At 53.1% G+C, this 18180-nt stretch overlaps 2 protein-coding genes across 11 annotated transcripts in view; one reads left to right on the top strand and one right to left on the bottom strand.

The window, feature by feature from the left end:
- The window catches only part of EMID1 (EMI domain containing 1), a 33998-nt gene extending 21660 nt beyond the window's left edge, over positions 1-12338 (top strand). For 3 of the 9 annotated variants that reach the window (XM_081123661.1, XM_081123664.1, XM_081123658.1), the window contains 2 exons: positions 2240-2284; positions 11543-12338. In XM_081123661.1, coding sequence (XP_080979787.1) covers positions 2240-2284; positions 11543-11764 — 267 coding nt within the window. In that variant the 3' untranslated portion in view covers positions 11765-12338. Of the gene's footprint in view, positions 1-2239; positions 2285-7056; positions 7142-8055; positions 8147-11542 lie in introns of all 9 variants that reach the window. The other 6 variants (XR_013997854.1, XR_013997855.1, XM_081123662.1 and 3 more) reach the window with 3 other exon arrangements.
- A 1066-nt stretch (positions 12339-13404) lies between these two features.
- RHBDD3 (rhomboid domain containing 3) overlaps positions 13405-18180 on the bottom strand; it is a 5858-nt gene continuing 1082 nt past the window's right edge. For both annotated transcript variants that reach the window (XM_081123554.1, XM_081123553.1), the window contains exons 3-7: positions 16370-16559; positions 15309-15692; positions 14192-14351; positions 13815-14102; positions 13405-13729 (exon numbers count right to left, since the gene is read on the bottom strand). In XM_081123554.1, the coding sequence (XP_080979680.1) occupies positions 13552-13729; positions 13815-14102; positions 14192-14351; positions 15309-15692; positions 16370-16517 (1158 nt within the window). In that variant the 5' untranslated portion in view covers positions 16518-16559 and the 3' untranslated portion in view covers positions 13405-13551. The remainder of the gene's footprint in view (positions 13730-13814; positions 14103-14191; positions 14352-15308; positions 15693-16369; positions 16560-18180) is intronic.

The following is an 18180-nucleotide window of genomic DNA, read 5'->3' as shown; positions in this document are numbered from 1 at the left end:
TGACAACATGGATGGACCTCGAGGGTATCATCCTGAGTGAAATAAGTCAAATAAAGACAAATACCATATGATTTCACTTATATGTGGAATCTAAAGAACAAAATAAACGAACAAACAGAAAAAGACTTATATAGATGCAGAAAACAAACTGAGGGTTGCCAGGTGGGAGGGGGTTGGAGGGCTGGGTGAAAAAGGTAAAGGGATTAAGAACTACAAATTGGCAGTTACGAAATAGTCACACGGATGTAAAGTACAGCACAGGGACTATAGTCAACAATATTGTAATAACTACGTGTGGTACCAGACTTAGAGGAGAGATCACTTCATAAATTATATAATCGTCTAACAACTATGCTGTACACCTGAAACTAATATAGAATAATATTGAATTTCAACTGTAATTGAAAAATAATTTTTTTTAAAAAAAGAAAAAAGCACCCTGACCAGTAGCTCAGTTGGTTAGAGCATCGTTGCAATATGCCAACCCCTAGTCAGGCACATGCAAGAATCAACCAATGAATGCATAAATAAGTGGAACATCAAATCCACCTCTCTCTCTCTCCCCCCTCCTTCCCCACCCCTTTCCTCTCTCTAAACTTAATAAGTTTTATCCTCTGGAAGAGATTTTAGAGAATTGGCATAATTTATTTCTTAAATGTTTGGTTAGAATTGAGCAGTGAACCTATCTGGGCCTGGTGCTCCCTGTTTTGAAAGGTTATTAATTATTGATCCAATTTCTTTAATATGTATAGGCCTTTTCTAGTTCTTTTTGTGTGAGTTTTGACAGATTGTCTTTCAAGGAATTGGTCTGTTTCATCTAGGTTGTCAAATTTGTAGACACAGAGTTGTTCATAATATTCCTTTATTACTCTTTTAATGTCCAGGGGATCTTTAATGATGTGCCTTCTTTCATTCTTTTTTTAAATTTTAATTTATTGATTTGAGAGAGAGAGCAAGAGATCTCTATTTGTTGTTCCACTTATTTATGCATCATTGGTTGACTCTTATATGAGTTGCCCTGACTGGGGATTGAACCCACAACCTTGGCGTATCAGGATGATGCTCTAGCCGGGGCTCCCTCTTTTATTTCTGATATTAGTAATTTGTGTCTTTCTCTTAAAGAAGTTATCCTGCCTCGGGGCTTCTCAATTTTATTGATCTTTTTAAAGAACTAGCTTTTAGTTTTGTTGATTTTCTCTATTGATTTCCTGTTTTCCTTTTCATTGATTTCTTCTCTAATTTCTATTATTTCTTTTCTTTTGCTTACTTTGGATTTAATTAGCTCTTCTTTTTCTGCTTTCCTAAGGTGGAAGCTTAGGTGATTAATTTTAGATCTTTCTTCCTTCTAACATATATTCAATGTGATACATTTCCCTCTAAGCACCGCTTTCACTGCTTTCCAAAATTTTTGATATGTTGTATTTTTATTTTCATTTAGTGCACAATACTTTTTTAAGATTTCTTCTTTGACCCATGTGTTATTTAGAAGTATATTGTTTAATCTCCAAGTATTTTTGTATTTTCCAATATTTCTGTTATTGATTTCTAGTTTAATTCCATTGTGGTCTGAGAACAAACACTGTATGATTTCTATGCTTTTAAGTGTGTTGAGGTATATTTCGTGGCCCTGAATGTGATCTGTCTTGATGAATGTTCCATGTGAGCTTGAGAACAGTGTAATCTGTTTTTTTTTGGATGAAGTTGTCTATAGATGTCAATTATATCCAGTTGATTGATGGGTACTGTTGAGTTCAGCTCTGTCCTTACTGATTTTCTGCCTGCTGGATCTGTCCATTCCTGACAGAGAGGGTTAAAGCCTCCAACTATAATAGTGGGTTTATCTATGTCTCCTTGCAGTTCTATCAGTTTTGACCTCTGACTCCTCAGGCCAGTAAAACTAAAGCTTTCTGCTTGAGCTGTTTGCTGGACTGAGGGGGCTGGGGTACATAGATCCTTCAGAGGAAAAGCTGTAAGTGTATGGATTTTACCCAGTACAGTTTCCTCCTTCAAAGGACACATATCCTCCAGTTCCTGGCTGCTCTTTATCACTTTCTATTGCCTTCCAACAGTTGTTGTCTGCGTTTTATCTAGTGTTAGTCCAATACAAGCTACTCTCTGTCTCTGCCTCTCAATCTCCCCACCTCCCTCAATATGTCTCTCTCTTTCCCTCCTTTCCTCCTTCCCTCCCTCCCTCTCTCCTTTCCTCTCTCATTGCTTCTACCTCTATTTCTCCTTGTAGGGAGAACCTGGCCCCAAAGGAGACCCTGGCGAGAAGAGCCACTGGGTAAGCTCCAGCCTAGCATTGATCTTCCACTATCCCCTCCTGCCCTGGGCACTCAGGAGACTATTTTGGAGTGGGGGCACCCCAGCCAAATCCCCATTGCCACCTGGTCTCCCAGGGAGGAGCTTGGACAGTTCTCAGCCCTAGCCCCCTCCCTTACCCTGTCCCTCCCCACTGGGCAGGGCCAGCCTTATCAGCAGACCCCGCGCTCTCTGTCTCTGTCTTCACATCCCTGTCTCCCCCTTCCCTCTGTGGCCTTTCCAGGCCAGGGTGACCCTGCCTGTCCCTCCTGGGCAGTGTGGGCTGACCCAGTCCAGACTGCATCCCCTGCCTCCATAGCCCTCTCCAAGCAAGGGCTTTGGCTTCTGCTCCCCTGTCTGCAGAAGAAAGGGAAGCATGAAAACAGTATCCACACAGAAAAATGGCATGGGGGCCTTAGGGAAGCCATGAAACATAGGAACATAGGAGGCATGGAAATGCTGAGGTACACAGGAGCCCGTGGTAAAAGATGCAGGGGACCTAGACACCATCATACACATAGGAAGTCCATGAAGCATGAAAAGAGAGGTCGAGAAACTGTCATGTACATAATGTTCATGGTAAATGAGGTCAGAGGACCTAGACTCCACTATGCCCAAAATATCTGTAATTAACATGAAGTCCTAGATGCCATCACATACATAGGAGACCCAGGAGGAGTGGGCGGAGACACCTAGAAACTGTTATAGGCACAGGAGAACCAAGAAAAATGAGCTGAGGGGGTCTAGAAAGCACTATACACAAAGGAAGCCCATGAAGAAAGGGAAGGGAGGTCACATGCACAGAAGTCAGAGTAAATGGGAAAGGGGACCTAGAAACCACATGTGGGGTCCTAGAAACCATCACAATCATTGGAGATAGTTGCAGTGAATGAAATTCAGGGCCTAGAAATCTAACCACCCAAGAGGCACTTTGGGGGAGGACCAAAAACCCCAACAAAAAACCCAAAATGCAGGGACCTGGAAGCCCTCACTGACATAGGAGACATTCGGCAGATGGGCGGGGTAGGGGCAGACACCCCTAAGGAGAGACACCCCTACAGGGAAGCTCTTTTGGAGGCTGGTATTGTGCCTTCCTGCTCCACCCCTGGCCCCTCTCCCTGGTGCAGTCTGGCTGGGATGTCCTACTTCCTGGCAGGCACTAGTTAGTGAGGACACAGGAAGCACCCAGCGCCTGCCTTGCCCTCTCTGCTCCTGATTGTGGGGTCAGTGATGGATACAGCCGTGGGAGTCCCCCACCCTGCACGAGTCCAACCCCATGTCTTTCCTTGACTTCTGGGGTCCTGCTACCTTTCCGGCGAGCCTCTCCCAGCTCCTTGCTGCCACTCCGCCACCCTCCCCGACACCCTCCCGGGTGGCTCCAGAGCATACTGGCAGTGTGGGCATGAGCTGGGCTGGGGGTCAAGTAGACCTGTGTGAGCCCAGCCCTCTGCCTCCCCTCAGCCCCTTCACTGGCCTCTCCCAGCACATTTTCCACCCCGCCCAGGAAAGGTTGGGAGAGCGAGGTGAAGTCTGAATTAGGCTAAGCAGCCCCATCCCAGCAGAGCAGATGCCTGAACTATCCCAGATCAGGCCTCAAACTCAGGACCACCTGTGGGAGGGGCGCCCAAGAGGTAGCAGGGCCCCTGCCCATCCACCTGCCTCCTCCTCACCCACCTGCACTTCTGCCCCTGCTTGCTGCCTGCCTGGGGGAGGGGCCTGAGGGGCTGGGGGCTGCATGAGGCTTTGCAGGCTGGGGGAGCAGTTCTGTAGGGAGCAGGAGGGAATGGGGTCCAGGGTGAGGAATGGCCCTGAGGACTCCTACAGGCACCCTACCTACCAACCCCACTTAATGCAGCTTCCCCAGCCGCTGGCCCTCCTGTGGCTCAGCAGTGCCACCCAGTGGCCATGTGCATGCACTGCAGGCACTGCTAGGGAATGACAGCTGAGCCAGCTTATCTGGAACAAAGCTCTACCCCTTATTTAGACACGAAAAACTGAGGCCCGACTCTGCAGAGCGAATTGTTGGCAAAGCTGGAACTGAAGCCCAGGCTTCTCGGCTCCCAGGACTGAGGGAGCCAGCTAACATCCCCCAAGCACCTCCTCGGTGGGTGTGGGGCCCCAGGACACAGATGCAATTGGGACACAGTCCCCGCCCTTAGGGTGGTCACAGTGGGGTGGGAGAAACAGACTAATAACCAGCAGCGACAGGACCTGGGTAGCTCAGCTGGGATGGGGGAGGACTTAGCCCCCTCCCGATGGAGACCCGGGCTAAGGCCTGAAAGATACATTCGCCAAGCCACGGGCGTTCAGGCAGAGGAGCAGAGCATCGTGTGCAAACCCTTGGAGGGGCAGAGTGTGACAGGACAGCGGTCAAAGGCTTTCAGGACCTACTGAGGACTTGAACTTCGTTCTATGGGCAGTGGGGAGTCAGGTAATAATTATGAGCAGGGAAGTGATGATGTCAGATTTTTGTTTGCAGAAGAACCCTCTATTGCTGTGTGGGAATGGATGGGAAAAGCAGAAACAGACTAGGCTGTGGGGCTGGAACTGAGAGTGGGGACAGTGAGGATGGGCAGATGTCAGTGGAGCTAAGAGCACTTGGGTGCTAGTTTGGCTGCGATGGGGAGACACACAGTAGCAAAGGAGAGCCGGAAGAAGCAGGCCCGCTGAGTTCTGTCCATGGAAAATGGGAGGTGTCTGTATTATGGCCGAGTGGAGGTGTCCAACAGACCCTGGCCACTGGGGCGGGGGGGCGCGCGTCATCAGTGCAAACAGCAGGTCCCCCATCTAGGGAGGGATCCAAATAGCAGAATCCTTTTTTACATTTTTCCTTAAGACTTTTATTTTGAAAATTTTCGAATATGCAGAAATGTTGGTACAATGAATATTCTCTCATTCCTCTAGACTGACCAATTAGTACTTTGCCACATTTGCTCTTTCTTTACATATTCACAGATCTTTTTTTTCTAATCCATTTGAAAGTAAGTTTCAAACTTCATCCACATCTCCCCTACCAAATCAGTGTGTATCTCAGAAAACTACAAGTCTCCCATAGAGCCACATCACCTAAGAAAGCTGACATTAATTCAGTGAAATGATGCCATTTAATACATAACACATACAAATTTTATCAATGGTCCTCAAAAATCCTTTTATAGCTGTTTTTTTTTAAAAAAAGTTCTAATCAAGATTCATGCATTAGTCTCTTTTAATCTAGAACGGGCCCCCTGCCTTTTTTTTCTTTCTCAGCTTTGTCTTTTTGTGAATGTCCCACCATCTAGATTTGTCTGATTGTTTCCTGGTGATGGGATACAGGTTCAATACTCTTGTCAGGGGCACCTACAGGGGATGTGGTGCCCTCTTACTACATCTCATCAGGAGGCTCATGATGTCAGCTTGCTCCATTGTCCATGCCAGGAGTGAAGTCCTAATTTTGGAAGGTCATCCATTTTTAGACCCTCGTCCTATAATACGTGAAGAGGGATTACTTTGGTGTACAGCCTGTGGTGACCCTGTGACTCCCCAGGCTACAATGGCCAGTCAGTGGCTTGAGGGAAGCTCAATCCATGTGATGTGGACAGGGACACCTAGATCATAACAGACAGTCACAGCAAGACCACAGTGGGTTCACGAATATGTTGGGAGGCCTCTTGGTTGTTAGATATTTGGGGAGTAGCAGCTGCTTTAAAGGGCTGGATTGTAATTACAACAGTGTGCATAGTATACATCACCCCTTCACTTCATACTGGGGAAAGGACAGAGACCCCCAATGTGTAGTTGTGAAATAGTTCTGTTTGCTGTCCTGGTGCCCTGTTGGAATTAAGTTATCTACATCCCAGAACTAGCTTAAGTCTGGACTAGGAAGGGAGTAAGGGAGTATGAGTTTGGGCAAGACCACGGACCCTATGCTGGGGAAGGAAAGGACAGACAGTTTGGGAACAAGTGAAAGTGAGTGCCAGCTGGTGGGCTGTGACATGAGCCCTGGGCTCAAGCTGGTACTGCTTGCGAGTGGGGAGCCCCAGATCAGGGAGGCCTGGGACAAGGGTGGCTTTGTGGGCCTGCTGCCATATCCCTGGGCCTGGGAAATAGAGAAGCTGCTTAAAAGAGAGGGTGGGTCTGAGGGCCTGGATCCAGAACCTGCAGAATATGGGCATGGAGCAGTCGGAGCCTGGGAGGGGTGAGCCCAAAATGAGAAGGGCTGGGGAGAGGGACCCAGGGCCAGAAACTCAGCTTTGCCAGCATCTTAAACACAGCTTTCCAACAGCACTGTCACTCAAACATTTTCTCATTTTACTTGTATATATTCATTTTGACGTGAATGGAAAGAATATGGGTAAGTAGTCTGATCCCACTGATGGATGTGGACAATAAGTATATCAGTTTAAAGAATATTAGAGATAGGTGGCGGGGCTCTGTGGCAACCCCCAAGGGGACAGGTTCCATGGCAGGCTCTGGGACCACACCGCTGCCCTGGGGATTGGCATCCCCTCACCCCCAGGGCAGCAGGATTTGCAAGGGTATAGGGAGAAAGCAGCTAGCTGGGATCCATCAGGATTTATTGAGGGGCTGCTTCTGCCTGCTTTGTCCCCCTCCTGTCCTCTCCTGGTCTTGTCCCGGCTGTCCATGGACCCTGGGCTGTGGTAGGTGGTGCAGGCTGCAGGTGCATGACCAGGGTGGGGCATGGGCCACCAACAGGCTTTGCAGGGCCCCCTCCCCTGCCCCCTTCACGGCTGCATCTGTCTCTTTCCTCCGCAGGGGGAGGGGTTGCACCAACTACGCGAGGCTTTGAAGATTTTAGCTGAAAGGGTTTTAATCTTGGAAACAATGATTGGGCTCTATGGTGAGTAGAGACAGACAGACAGACGGACAGACAGCCCAGCCCCTGCCCACCAGCCTTCCCCAGGCCCTCCAGGGTGGAGCTGCCTGGGCCCAGTCATGAGGCTGGAGAGGCTAAGACCACCTACCCCTCAATGACTGGTCCCTCCTACACAGGTGAAGGGGCCCCCACCTCTGTGGTCAGACCTGGGCCTCCAGGCATTGTGGGTAATGTGGTTTCCAGGCCGGCAGGGGAAACCAGAGGTGACAGATTTCGAGTTTGGAAGAAATTATACGCAGTGAAGCCAAACTCCAGACCAGCATGGGATTGGGGTAATATAGCCAGACTACAAAAGTGCAAGGGATTGTAGGTACAAAGTTAGAGCCCAGACCCACAGGAGGATTGTGGGTGATCGATCCAGACTTCAATCAGGCTTCAGCTTTAGAGAAAGCGTCGGTAACAGAGCCAGTCTCCAGGCCCACAGGGACAATAGGTTATCGAGCTGGACTCCAGAAATGCAGGGGACAGTGAGTGACAGAACCAGGCTCAGGCCCGAGGGGACTCTGGGTAATATACTACCCACCAATTCTGATCCTCCCTCACCCATGACCCCCCAGAGGCTCTCACAGCAGGCCTTCCTGGCCTCAGGCATCCCCATGACAGTTTGTTTCCCCTCTGGTCCTCCTAACATGCCCTGAGGGTCCCTTTAGGGGCCTGAGAGAGCCAGACCCTCACTTCAGGAATTCACCCACCAATTCTCTACCCGTCATCCATGTGGTCACTTGAGGAGCCAGGCAAGCCCTGTCCCCTAGAGACTCACACCTGGGCTCCTGCCTTGAAGCCGGCTGGTGCCTGGCCAGTACACCCCACCCTTGGCTCCCCGGCCCAGCCCTCGGAGGCCGGACTCGCACCGTCTGCTCTTCTCGATCTCCCATCAGGCTCCTAGCTTACAGAGCTTCCTGCAGCAGCAGGCTCAGCTGGAGCTCCTGGCCAGACGGGTCACCCTGCTGGAAGCCATCATCTGGCCAGGTAACGGCAGGGTGGGCAGGCAGGGGCAGCCCCTTCCAGGAAGGGCCTGGGAAGGGCCTGGGGTCACAGAAGGCAACTCCCAATACTGGACCCAGGCCAGTGGACACTCATTCTTTAGTCCTTCCAACCAGCTAGCAGACAGTGCCTGGCACAGAGAAGACTCTGGTAACTAGTTTCTTGTGTGAATGAGCACCTCCTTTGTTCCTGGCATCTTGCTGGCACAGGCTCCAAGAGATAAGACAGACATACTCCTGCTCCCATGGAGTTTAGGTTATGGGGGTGCACAGGGAGCCCTGAACCTGGCCATTAAACCCAAGGTGAGGAATACCACAGTGGAGTGAGTACAGGCAGCTGTGAAAGCACAGAAGTGCCCCTGACACAGGCTGGGGTGGGGTCGAGGGGAGGAGGGCATCTCAGGGAGGGCTTCCTGGAGGAGGTGTTGGCTAAGAGGAGCCCTGAAGGGCAAGGATCAGGGGCAAGTGAACAAACAGCAGAATAGCATAAGCAAAAGCCAAGAAGCCCAAGAGAGCCTAGAGGGATTGTTCCGCCTAGACTAGTGAGGTGAATGCTTTGGCTACAGGATCTGGCAGGGCCCAATTTGAGAAGGTCCTCAAAAGGCAAGTCAGGGAGGCAGGGAAGGAGGTTAGACACCAAGTGGATATTATCTCTCCCCATGCCTGGTTCGTCCAGGTGGGGCCAAGGAGGTTTGTCCCCATTAAACTGGAGTCTGTGGCTGGCCCTGGAGAGACACAGGAATTAGCTGCCCTCAGGGCTGAGCTTCATTCCTCACCTACTGCTAAGGAGGCCTCAACAGCTGCCCTTTTCCACCCCATCTCACAGCCCAGTCCTAACTTATCAATGCACACAGGTCTCGGACATCATGCCCAACCTCCCATCTATTTTAAAAATGGGGGAACTGAGGCCCCTCAAGCAAAAAGGGCCAAGGGTAGAGCCAAGCCTCCTTCATTCAGCAAAACTCTAGGGTGCACCTACTGAATGCCAGGTATGAGCAGGTACTTAGCAGATCCCAAGGGTATCTGCCTTGGGGAGCTGCCTGTCGAGTGGCAGGGCATCCTTAGTATCTATGGAGATGAGGGCCATGGGGTACAGGAGCACCAAGGGACGTGGGTGAGGAACAGTCACTTCTCACTAGGGGTGGGGAAGGCTTTCTGGAAGATGGGACACTTGCGTTAGGTCACAGAAGATCCGAACAAGTGTGCCAGGAGGAGGTGGGAAGGGCAGCCCTCACAGAGTCCTACAGGCAAAGGCCTGGAGGCTGGTCTGCTTCAAGCTCCTCTTACCGTACCACATGGCTTTCCTAACTTCTAGAAACATAACTGGCCATCTCTCACAGAGGAGGCACCAAGGACCCAATCCCAGGCTCTCAGAACCTTTTCAGGTGCCCCCCCCCCCCAGCTCCTCTCAGGAAGATCGCAGCAGGAGCCAGAAGGGACACATTGTGGCCTGAGGGAGGGCCTCAGCCAGCTCTGTCTCTAGCAGCCCAGGGAGGAAGTGCTGGTCACTTAGGAAGGCTCACGCCCACGCTGGCCATGAGCCTAGAAGAGAGATCCCACGGGCTAGCTCTGGTTGTGGGCCTGGGAGAGGTGGTGTGGCAGGAGGGGAGCAGAGGAGATGGAACCATCCCCATTGGCCCATCATGCACAGCAGGTGCTAACTAAAAGCCGAGATGGGACTCATGTTTAGGATATAATCCATAATGACAACAGTTACAGCTGTCACACATCCAGCCCACCTGGGCTGGAGGGTTTACAGTCATGTCCAGTCCTTACAAGCTTGCCAGGTGGGCGATAAATGCGATGCCCATTTCACAGATGAGGAAAGAGGTTCAGAGGGCTCATATGACTCCCTCAGGGTCATAGGAACATAGTGGTAAAGTCCACTCCAGGTGTCTCCTCTAAAGCCCTGGCTCTTTTGGCTCCACCGGCAAAGGTTCACTGACACCTCCACTCCATTAGGCACTGAGTGGGGCCCAGAGGAAACCAAGGCCCTGAATTTGATTATGTCAGAACAGCGTCTGTGACCAACTCAGTGACCAGGCCTGCAGGAGACCTGGGCCAAAAGCTCACCATCCCAGTGACCATAATAATCCAGCATGTACTGTGAAAACCACTTTCCACTCCCGGTCCTTAAAACACAGCAAGGGTGTGACAACAGGAGTGTTAACAGAACACCACTACCACCACGGAGGCCGAATTCCAGATGAGGCTCAAAGGTCTGTGACTTGCCCAAGGCTACATGACTGGGACATGGGGCCAGGACTTGGTCTTAGCTGATGTTGGAGCCTGAGCTCTGCTTCCCTCCTACCTATGCTCCGATTAGGGCATGAAATGTCCCCTTGACTGTGATGGCACATGCTTATTTGCCCAGGGTCCCCAAATCTCAGCCCAGAGGTACATGGGAGGCTGGGGCACACAGTGCCAGGGCCTTTAACAGTTATGATTATGAGGGTCTAGCCCACTGTCCTGGCAATGCCCTCAGGGGGAAGCTGGTGCTCACCACAGGCCAAGTGTCTCTCCTGTGAAGAGGATTTTGGAGGTTTAGTCAAGTCCTCCATCCTGGGGCTTTTCCCTGAGTGCTGTTCTCCCCCTAGAACAGCCCATCCTCCCGACCTGCCTGACCTGTTCATTTAGCTTTGCGAGGGATTGAAGTGATAGTCACAGAAGGCTTCCTAGAGGAGGTAGGTCATGCTCTGGGTTTTGAAGGATGAGTAGGTTTTTAGATAGCAAGAATGCCAGTTACTCGTTTCACTCTTGGGGTCCAGCTTATTTCCAAGTTGAGGCATATCTCACCATAGCCAGGTTAGAACTGACTTCAATAATTATGGGAGCTGGCCAGGCCCTCAGAGTACATCTGGAACTGTCCCCCTGATTTTAGAGAGGAGACAATTGAGGCTGTGACAGAAGTCCAGACCCACAGAGTAGGTCCATGGCAGAGCCTGGCCTCCCTAAACCCTTCCCCAATATAAGTGGCCTAATCAGAGGAGAAAGGAAAAGTGAGTCTGTTCCTTGGCCTTAGTTTTCCCAGATGTGAAATGGGGGTGATTCAGGGCACACCTTCACCCCAAAATATAGAAAAAAGTTCTGTATTTTTTATGGAGCACTCACCACACATTAAGCATTTCAGGAACATGATGGGTTCATTCATCCCCACTTGACAGAAAATCAAAATTTCATTGAGTTGGGAGCCAAAAACTCCTTGGAGAGGGGGGCACTAACCAGTTTACAGACCCCCTTTTTCCCTACAGCTCTGCCTCCTGGATGCCAGGGCAGAGTGCATCTGGCCGAGTGCCCAGTCCCCTCACCCCCAGAGGGCCAAGGGGAGGTGGGTTCCTCACATAGACCTCACTAACCCAGCCTTTCTCCTTCCCTTCGGCAGAACCAGAGGGGTCAGGGGCAGGCCCTGCCGGCATGGGCACCCCCAACCTCCTTCGGGGCAAGAGGGGAGGACACACAACCAACTACCAGATCGTGGCCCCCAGGAGCCGAAACGAGAGAGGCTGAGGGCGGTGGCGGCCCCTTGGGGTGGGCCAGCCAGGCTTCCCTTCCCAGCCTGGACTCTGCCAGCTGCCTCCAGGGACCGCCGGACCATATTTATTAATGTCCTCAGGGTCCCTCTGCCACCTAGGCCTTTGGGGTAAGCAGGCACCCCAGGCACGCTGCAACATGAGGCTGAGCAGGAGCTGGGGCCGGAGAGGGAGAGGTGGCCCAGGCAGCAGGTGGGGCCTTGCCCAGGGCCTGTTCCCCTCATGAAATGGAGTGATGCAGGCCTGCAGGGAGGGGGTAGTAGGTTCGGGGTTTCTGTTTTCCCATCAGCTGCCCAGGCCTGCAGGCTGCAGGCACTGCGGGAGCTGGAGCTCTGCCCAGCCCTCAGCACATGCAGGGAGGGTGAGGGAGGGGTACCTCCCTTTCTCCCCATCAAACCTCAGAGGAGCACCCCCACCCCTCCTCTTGTTTTCCGGTGCTGGGTTCCCAACCCTGAGGTCAAGCTGCCTGAGCTGACCGTGTTGTGGACTCCTTGACTCAATTCTGTCCCTGGAGCCCCAAGCTACTCCCATGTCCCAGGTGAGGGGTATGGAAAGGGAGGAGCCACCTGCTCCCATAAAACTTGTGGCAGACACCAGGAGATAGGTATCTACTGGCCAATAAAGGCCCCCCGCCTGATTCCCCACCGAGCCTGGTCTCAGTGTGTGCTTTGATGGGGGGGGGGGGGGAGAAGGGCAAGGCCAGGGGCCTCTTTCCTCTTCTCAGTGGCCTTCACTGCCCACCTGCAAAGCAGGTTTGAGGCTGGCATGCCTACAGCTGAGGGGCCAGTGTTCCCCTGGCCATTACCTGGGCAGCTGGGGCAAGGGGGTAAGTAAGCAGAACAGAGACTCAGGCCACCCCCATTCCCTGGCCAGGTGTCCAGCAATGGCTATGGCTTCTGAGAGGCCAGGGGAGCAAGGAGCTGCCAAACCTGAGGGCAGCTTCTTCTGAGCCTGTTTGCACAACTGAGAAAATGAAACCGATGGCGTGGCCCTCAGAGTTCCCAGTCTGTTTCTGGCCCCCAGCTGGTGATCAACAGCAGGTTCAGTCTCCAGGTAAGCAGAGTGTAGTCTGCTCCAGGACTCGTAGCCTCCTGCACCACCCCTCAAAGTCCAGCGTCCCAGGTGCCCCTCTGCCTTACCCCTCCCCCCAGCCCATTGGAAACACACTCACACCCAACCCTCTGCCCTCTTAGCTCTGTCTGCACCTCCCCTCCCTGGGAAGGGCCAAGGACTGAGGGGAACTGGGAGGGAGGAGCTACTGCTTCAAAGCTGAGGAAGCCTCTCCCCCACAACCCCCCCACCCACTGCTTCCTGCTCACACAGCCACCAGCCTCCTAGCCTGCTCTGGGCCAGGCCTAGGAGACCGACTGAATTGGCCCCTGTCCACACTGGGGGCTGTGGGAGTGAAGGGATGGTATTCCTGGGTAATCAGGGAATGCTTCCTGGAGGACTGTCTCTGTGATGGGCAGAAATTAGCTGGGAAATAGGTGATTAAGAATGCTCCTCTATAGTGGGTCCAGCCCAGCAAGAGTAGAGGTAGAGGCCATAGCTTCCTGGAGAAAGAGGCTGCATGGTGCAGGAATAACATTGCGTCTGGACATCAGGGAGCTGCTCTCCGGCAGTTGGCTGTTCGTTCACTGTTCATTCATTCATCCCTCACCTGATGCCAACACAGAAGAGTCAGATACAACTGCTGCCCCCAAGGGGGTCCAAGTTGAAAAGTAAACTGATTTTTATTCTAAACAGTACCACTGCAGGGTGCTGGAGGGGCCTCTCCTGCTCCCACTGTCAGTCCACAGGGCTGGGACTCAGACTACCCGCTCATAGGCCAGGCCTCTTGTCACCGGACAGCCTGCCTGTGCTAGGGGGGCCCAGGACCCTCGGGATAGGCAGGCCCACCCCTCCCTTGAGTCACCAGGGCCTCAGCGCCCACCTCCCCATTGACCAGCAGTGACACAGCACCCTCCACATGACCTGTGGCTGCTAGTGCCACCACTGCCTGCTCCATGGGGAAGCCCATGCGCTCCAGCTGCTGAAGCCTGTGAGATGGAGGGGACAAGGAGATTGTCAGGGTCACCTCAGCCCCCACACCGGGGGACCCCACCCCTGCTCACCCTGCCCTACCGTAGAGAAGAGACGGAGGACTTGGGCAGCCACAGTGGGCTCTTGGGAACCTGGGCTGGCCCCTCAAGGAGCGAGGCCTGGATCCCCTCCTGCAGCATCTGCTCATCTAGGGCTGCCCACAGCTGGGTCCCTGGAGGGAAGCTGGGCCCGCTCCAGGCCAGGCCAACCTCTGAGGAGCCCTCCCAGGTGGGCTGCGCAGGCCCCAGGCCTGGTGGGAATGGGGCTGAGCCTTCACTGTGGGACCATAGGCTAGAGGAGGCCATGTAAGGAGGTCCAGGGGTGGCAAGTCTGGAGGAACAGAAGCAAAAGAGGGTTTGACTGCCAGCCACTGCCACAGCTTCCGCCACCAGGGCAGGTGTCCTCGGCATCACCCTCACCTCACTCCAGGATGGGTGAGAGGCAGCTCAGCCACACTGCCCGGGGTGGGAAGGAGCCTAAGCGGCCAGCACCCAGCCAAAACCCTGCACAGGAAGCCCTCCTGCAGCTCCTGCAGCCGCCGCTCAGAGAGCTCCAGCCATCGGAAGGCCCCGGCTGTGTCTGTCTGCCCAGGGCAGGGCGGCTGGTCAAGGAAAACCAAAACCAGCCAGGAGTGAGCCCACACTGCATGCCAGGCCCTGTGCCAAGTGTATGATGGGCATTCCCTCATGTCTCCTCACTATAGCCCTGCAAGGGATGTGACATCACTCCAGTCAGCAGTGGAAGTTCAGAGAGGAAAAGGGACCTGCCTGAAGCTACTCAGCCAGTAAGAGGTGGAGCTGGCTGTGCCTCACCCCAAAAACCTGTCTCGTCCTGTTTCAGTCACTGCTGCCCCACTCCGTTCCCAGAACCGTTCCCAGAACCCTATCTACCTGCTCAGGTCTATGACTCAAGGCGTACCCTTGGGCCCGTTGACACAATCCCCTATCACCCTCAGCCAGGGCAGTGTGATCCCTACTCCAGGATTCAGCAAGGCCTCAGCAGCTAGCATCCCCAACCCTAAACTATAGGGTGTCTGCCTGTGTCCACTGTTTTCCCCAATAGGCATTAAGTATCTTTGAAGCCAAAGCCTGTGTTGAATGCACATGTACCACCAGTCACAGGTGGTTCGCCCTTGCGGTGTCCAGAGCCCCAGCTCACTCTCACCCCGGCCTTTGACTTTCTGCGCCCTCTGCCGGGCCACTCTCCTTTTTCACTTCTCTTTACCTAAACCCCTCATCCTGCATGTCTCAGCTTAGATGCCACCTCCACTGAGGAGGTCCGGGTTAGCTGCCTCCTTGGGCCACCTCAGCCCTCCCAGTTCCCCTTTAAATTGTAATTGGCACCTCCACCTGGCCAAGGCCCCTAAGCCGCAGCCCAGAACCTGGTTAGAGGAGGACTCGGAGATGCTCCTGGAATGTGTGTGCACAGCTTTCTGGCACTGTGGGGCCTGACCCACTTGTGCCAGTTCCCACATACCCTGGGGGCCCAGCCACAACCCACATATCCACACAGGCCCAGGGTCCAGGCAAAGGATACAGGCCAGGCCAGCAAGGAGACCGCAGAAAAGCTGCAGAAAGGGTGGCTCAGAGGTGAGCAGCGGTGTCAGGGCAAGCAGCAACCATGGCAACAGCCACGGCGGCAGTGCCCCATGGAGCTCCTTAGGGCAGTAACCTTGTCCCGAGAGCATGGCCAGGTGGACAGGCATGTACCCACAGCCACCGGCTGCAGTGGACACCCCGAGGCCTGCCAGCAGTACAGCTATTAGCCCAGCAGCCAGGGCTAGCAGGGTGGAGGTATGTAGGAACCGCAGCGTGCCCAGGTGGCACTCCTGCCTCCAGCCCAGCAAGGGCAAGAGCAGCAGACTCAGGAGCAGACTGGATAGGGCTGTGTGGCCCAGAGCATGGGTCAGCAACCGGTGTGCTGGGAGAGAGAATGGGCTTTGGTACCAGGTTAGTGGCTCCAAACCCCCAAGGCTGTCCCATGTGTACCAGGTTGGGAATTACCTTCTACCAGGGCCACCCCCTAAGCCAGCCTCCCCTCCCCAGAAGCCAAAGTCTGCCCACCACCAGCAATCACTTGTAGAGGGAACCAAGGTCTTCCACACACTATGGCTGCTCCCTTGCTACATTAAACAGAACAAGCCAGACCTACCACTCAGGCTTCTCAAAAGCAAACAACTATGGGTGACTCACTTAAACTCTGAGAGCATCATTTGGGTTCCTCAAAAGTAAATGGAAGCTACTGTTATTACTGGGAAACATGCACTCAGCTGGGGTCACTCCTTAAACTCCCAGTACCTCTCCCCCACTCTCATGCTTAGGTGAAAGCCTTAGTTCCTACTTCAAGGGAAAGCCATTAGAATGGGAAGCCTTCTGAAAAGAATTCCTACTCACAGGCTCCCATCCCTCTTGCTGGCTCTTCTGCCCTCCTTGGCTGTGGATGAGCTGGGCATGCTCCCATTCAAGGCTGCCCCTCCCCAGGGCACTGGGTCCTATCCCTGCCTGACCATTGCAAGAGGCATGCTGCTCTGGCCAACTGGTCTCAGGCCCTACAGCAAGTCTCCTGCCTCCTCCAAGGCCCATGTAGCCAGCCCTCACCCTGCCAGGGGTCCAGCAGCAGCTCCGGGGCCAAGGCAAGGCTGGGACCAGCTCCCACCAACCACAGACTGCTCATTAGCAGCATCAGCACTGAGGAAGCAAGAGGCAGCGCTGGGGACACTAGGCCAGGGGGGTCTTTGTCATACATAGCTTGGCTGAAGGTGGTCAAAGGCAGTCTTGAAGCTGTGTGCTATGGGTAAAGGAAAAAAAAAACAGTTACTACTGCACTTTTATCTGACTTCCTTTCAACTACCCTATCAACATCTCCATTTTACAGAAGTAGGAACAGAGGCTGGAGAGAAAGGCCCAACAACTTGGCCATAGAGGAGCTCAGATCCTAACCATGTGCTCAGCCATCTTGCTAGTCCACTGATCTGTGTGTGAGGATGGGGAGAAGCAAGGCTGAAAGGGACCTGAGCACTGATGGGACCTGAAGAAGAGCCTGGCGTGGGAAGTAGCGGGCAAGAAAGTTGAACTGGGGTCCTGGACTTTCAAAAAGAGGGATGCAGCCTCCCAGGACAAATTCAGGGCCATCTCCAACCTTCCTCAGCTTCCTTCTGGCTGCAGACCAACTACCTTCCTTTCTCCTCCCCTCCACTGTGCCCAGCCTTAGACCTCCAGATGGCCGCAGCTGCCCTAGACCAAGGGGTAGAGACCAGCAATTAACAGGCAGATTAGGGGGTGGGGCAGAAGGATTTGATGAGGGGCAGCAGAAGCCCTGCACCCTGAGTACATACAAAGTGCCCTAGACTAAGACATTCCCTTCCACAAAGTCCTAAGCACAGCCCCTCTGGCCCTAGCCCCCCTTTTCATAGGAACGTTCTAGTATTCCCTTCTTCCTGTTGTGTATTCCTGGGCAAGCTTGCCAACCTCTGAGCCTCTCCTTCCTCTTCTGTAATATAGGGATTAAGAAAATCCTTTTTTTGCCCGGCTGGCATGGCTCAGCGGTCGAGCATTGACCTATGATCCAGGAGATAGAGGTTCGATTCCCAGACAGGGTACAAGCCCTGGTTGCAGGATAGACCCCCAGCAGGGGGCATGCAGGAGGCAGCAGATCAATGACTCATCATTGATGTTTCTCTCTCTCTCCCTTCCTCTCTCTGAAATCAATAAAAACTTATTTAAAAAAGAAAAGAAAATCCTTTCCTCAAAGGATGAGAAAAATGAATGACTAAGGCGGCCCACAGCTTCTGCTCATTTAACTGTAGCCATCGGGGCTAATTGTGGGAGGCAGATGTAACCACTTAGCTTCCCCAACAAGGGGAGGCCTCAACAGGGAGGCAGCTGCTCCTAACTTGCTGGTTAAAACTCTTTCAAACACGCCCATTCCCTGCCCATACGGCAAGGCTTTTTCTCCTGTTCTCTCCCCTCACATCGAGCCTGACCTCCAGGCCCTGCTGCAACCCCCTCACCCCTGGCCAGGCCTGTCAGTCTCAGGAGTCCCACTGAACTGATTTCATAGGGCAGGAAGCAAAATCCCAGAGAGACAACAAGGCTGCCTCATCTGCTCCCTTGCCAGCGGGATCCTCGGCATCAAAAGCCACCTTTTCCTGCAGGAAAATGTAGAAAGCTCCTTTGCCTCCATATTCAAAAGGCAAACTCCTTTGCACCCTTCGAAGCCCAGCTCAAATGTCCCCATCCCCTTTTCTGGCCCTTACATCATGGATCTTAGCCTGTCTTTCTCCCTGGCAAGTGAGGTGGGGAGTCTGAGCTGGAAGAGTGTGAGTGAGTGAATGAGTGTGTGTGTGTGTGTATGGGGGGGGGGTGCTCCTCTTACTCATCCCCAAGTTCCCCACGATGCTCCTGGCACA

The sequence above is a fragment of the Miniopterus schreibersii genome (assembly GCF_964146895.1).
Source record: "Miniopterus schreibersii genome assembly, chromosome: 20".
NCBI lineage: Eukaryota > Metazoa > Chordata > Mammalia > Chiroptera > Miniopteridae > Miniopterus > Miniopterus schreibersii.
The sequence above is the reverse complement of the archived record's forward strand: the minus strand, read 5'-3'. Positions and strand labels throughout refer to the sequence as shown.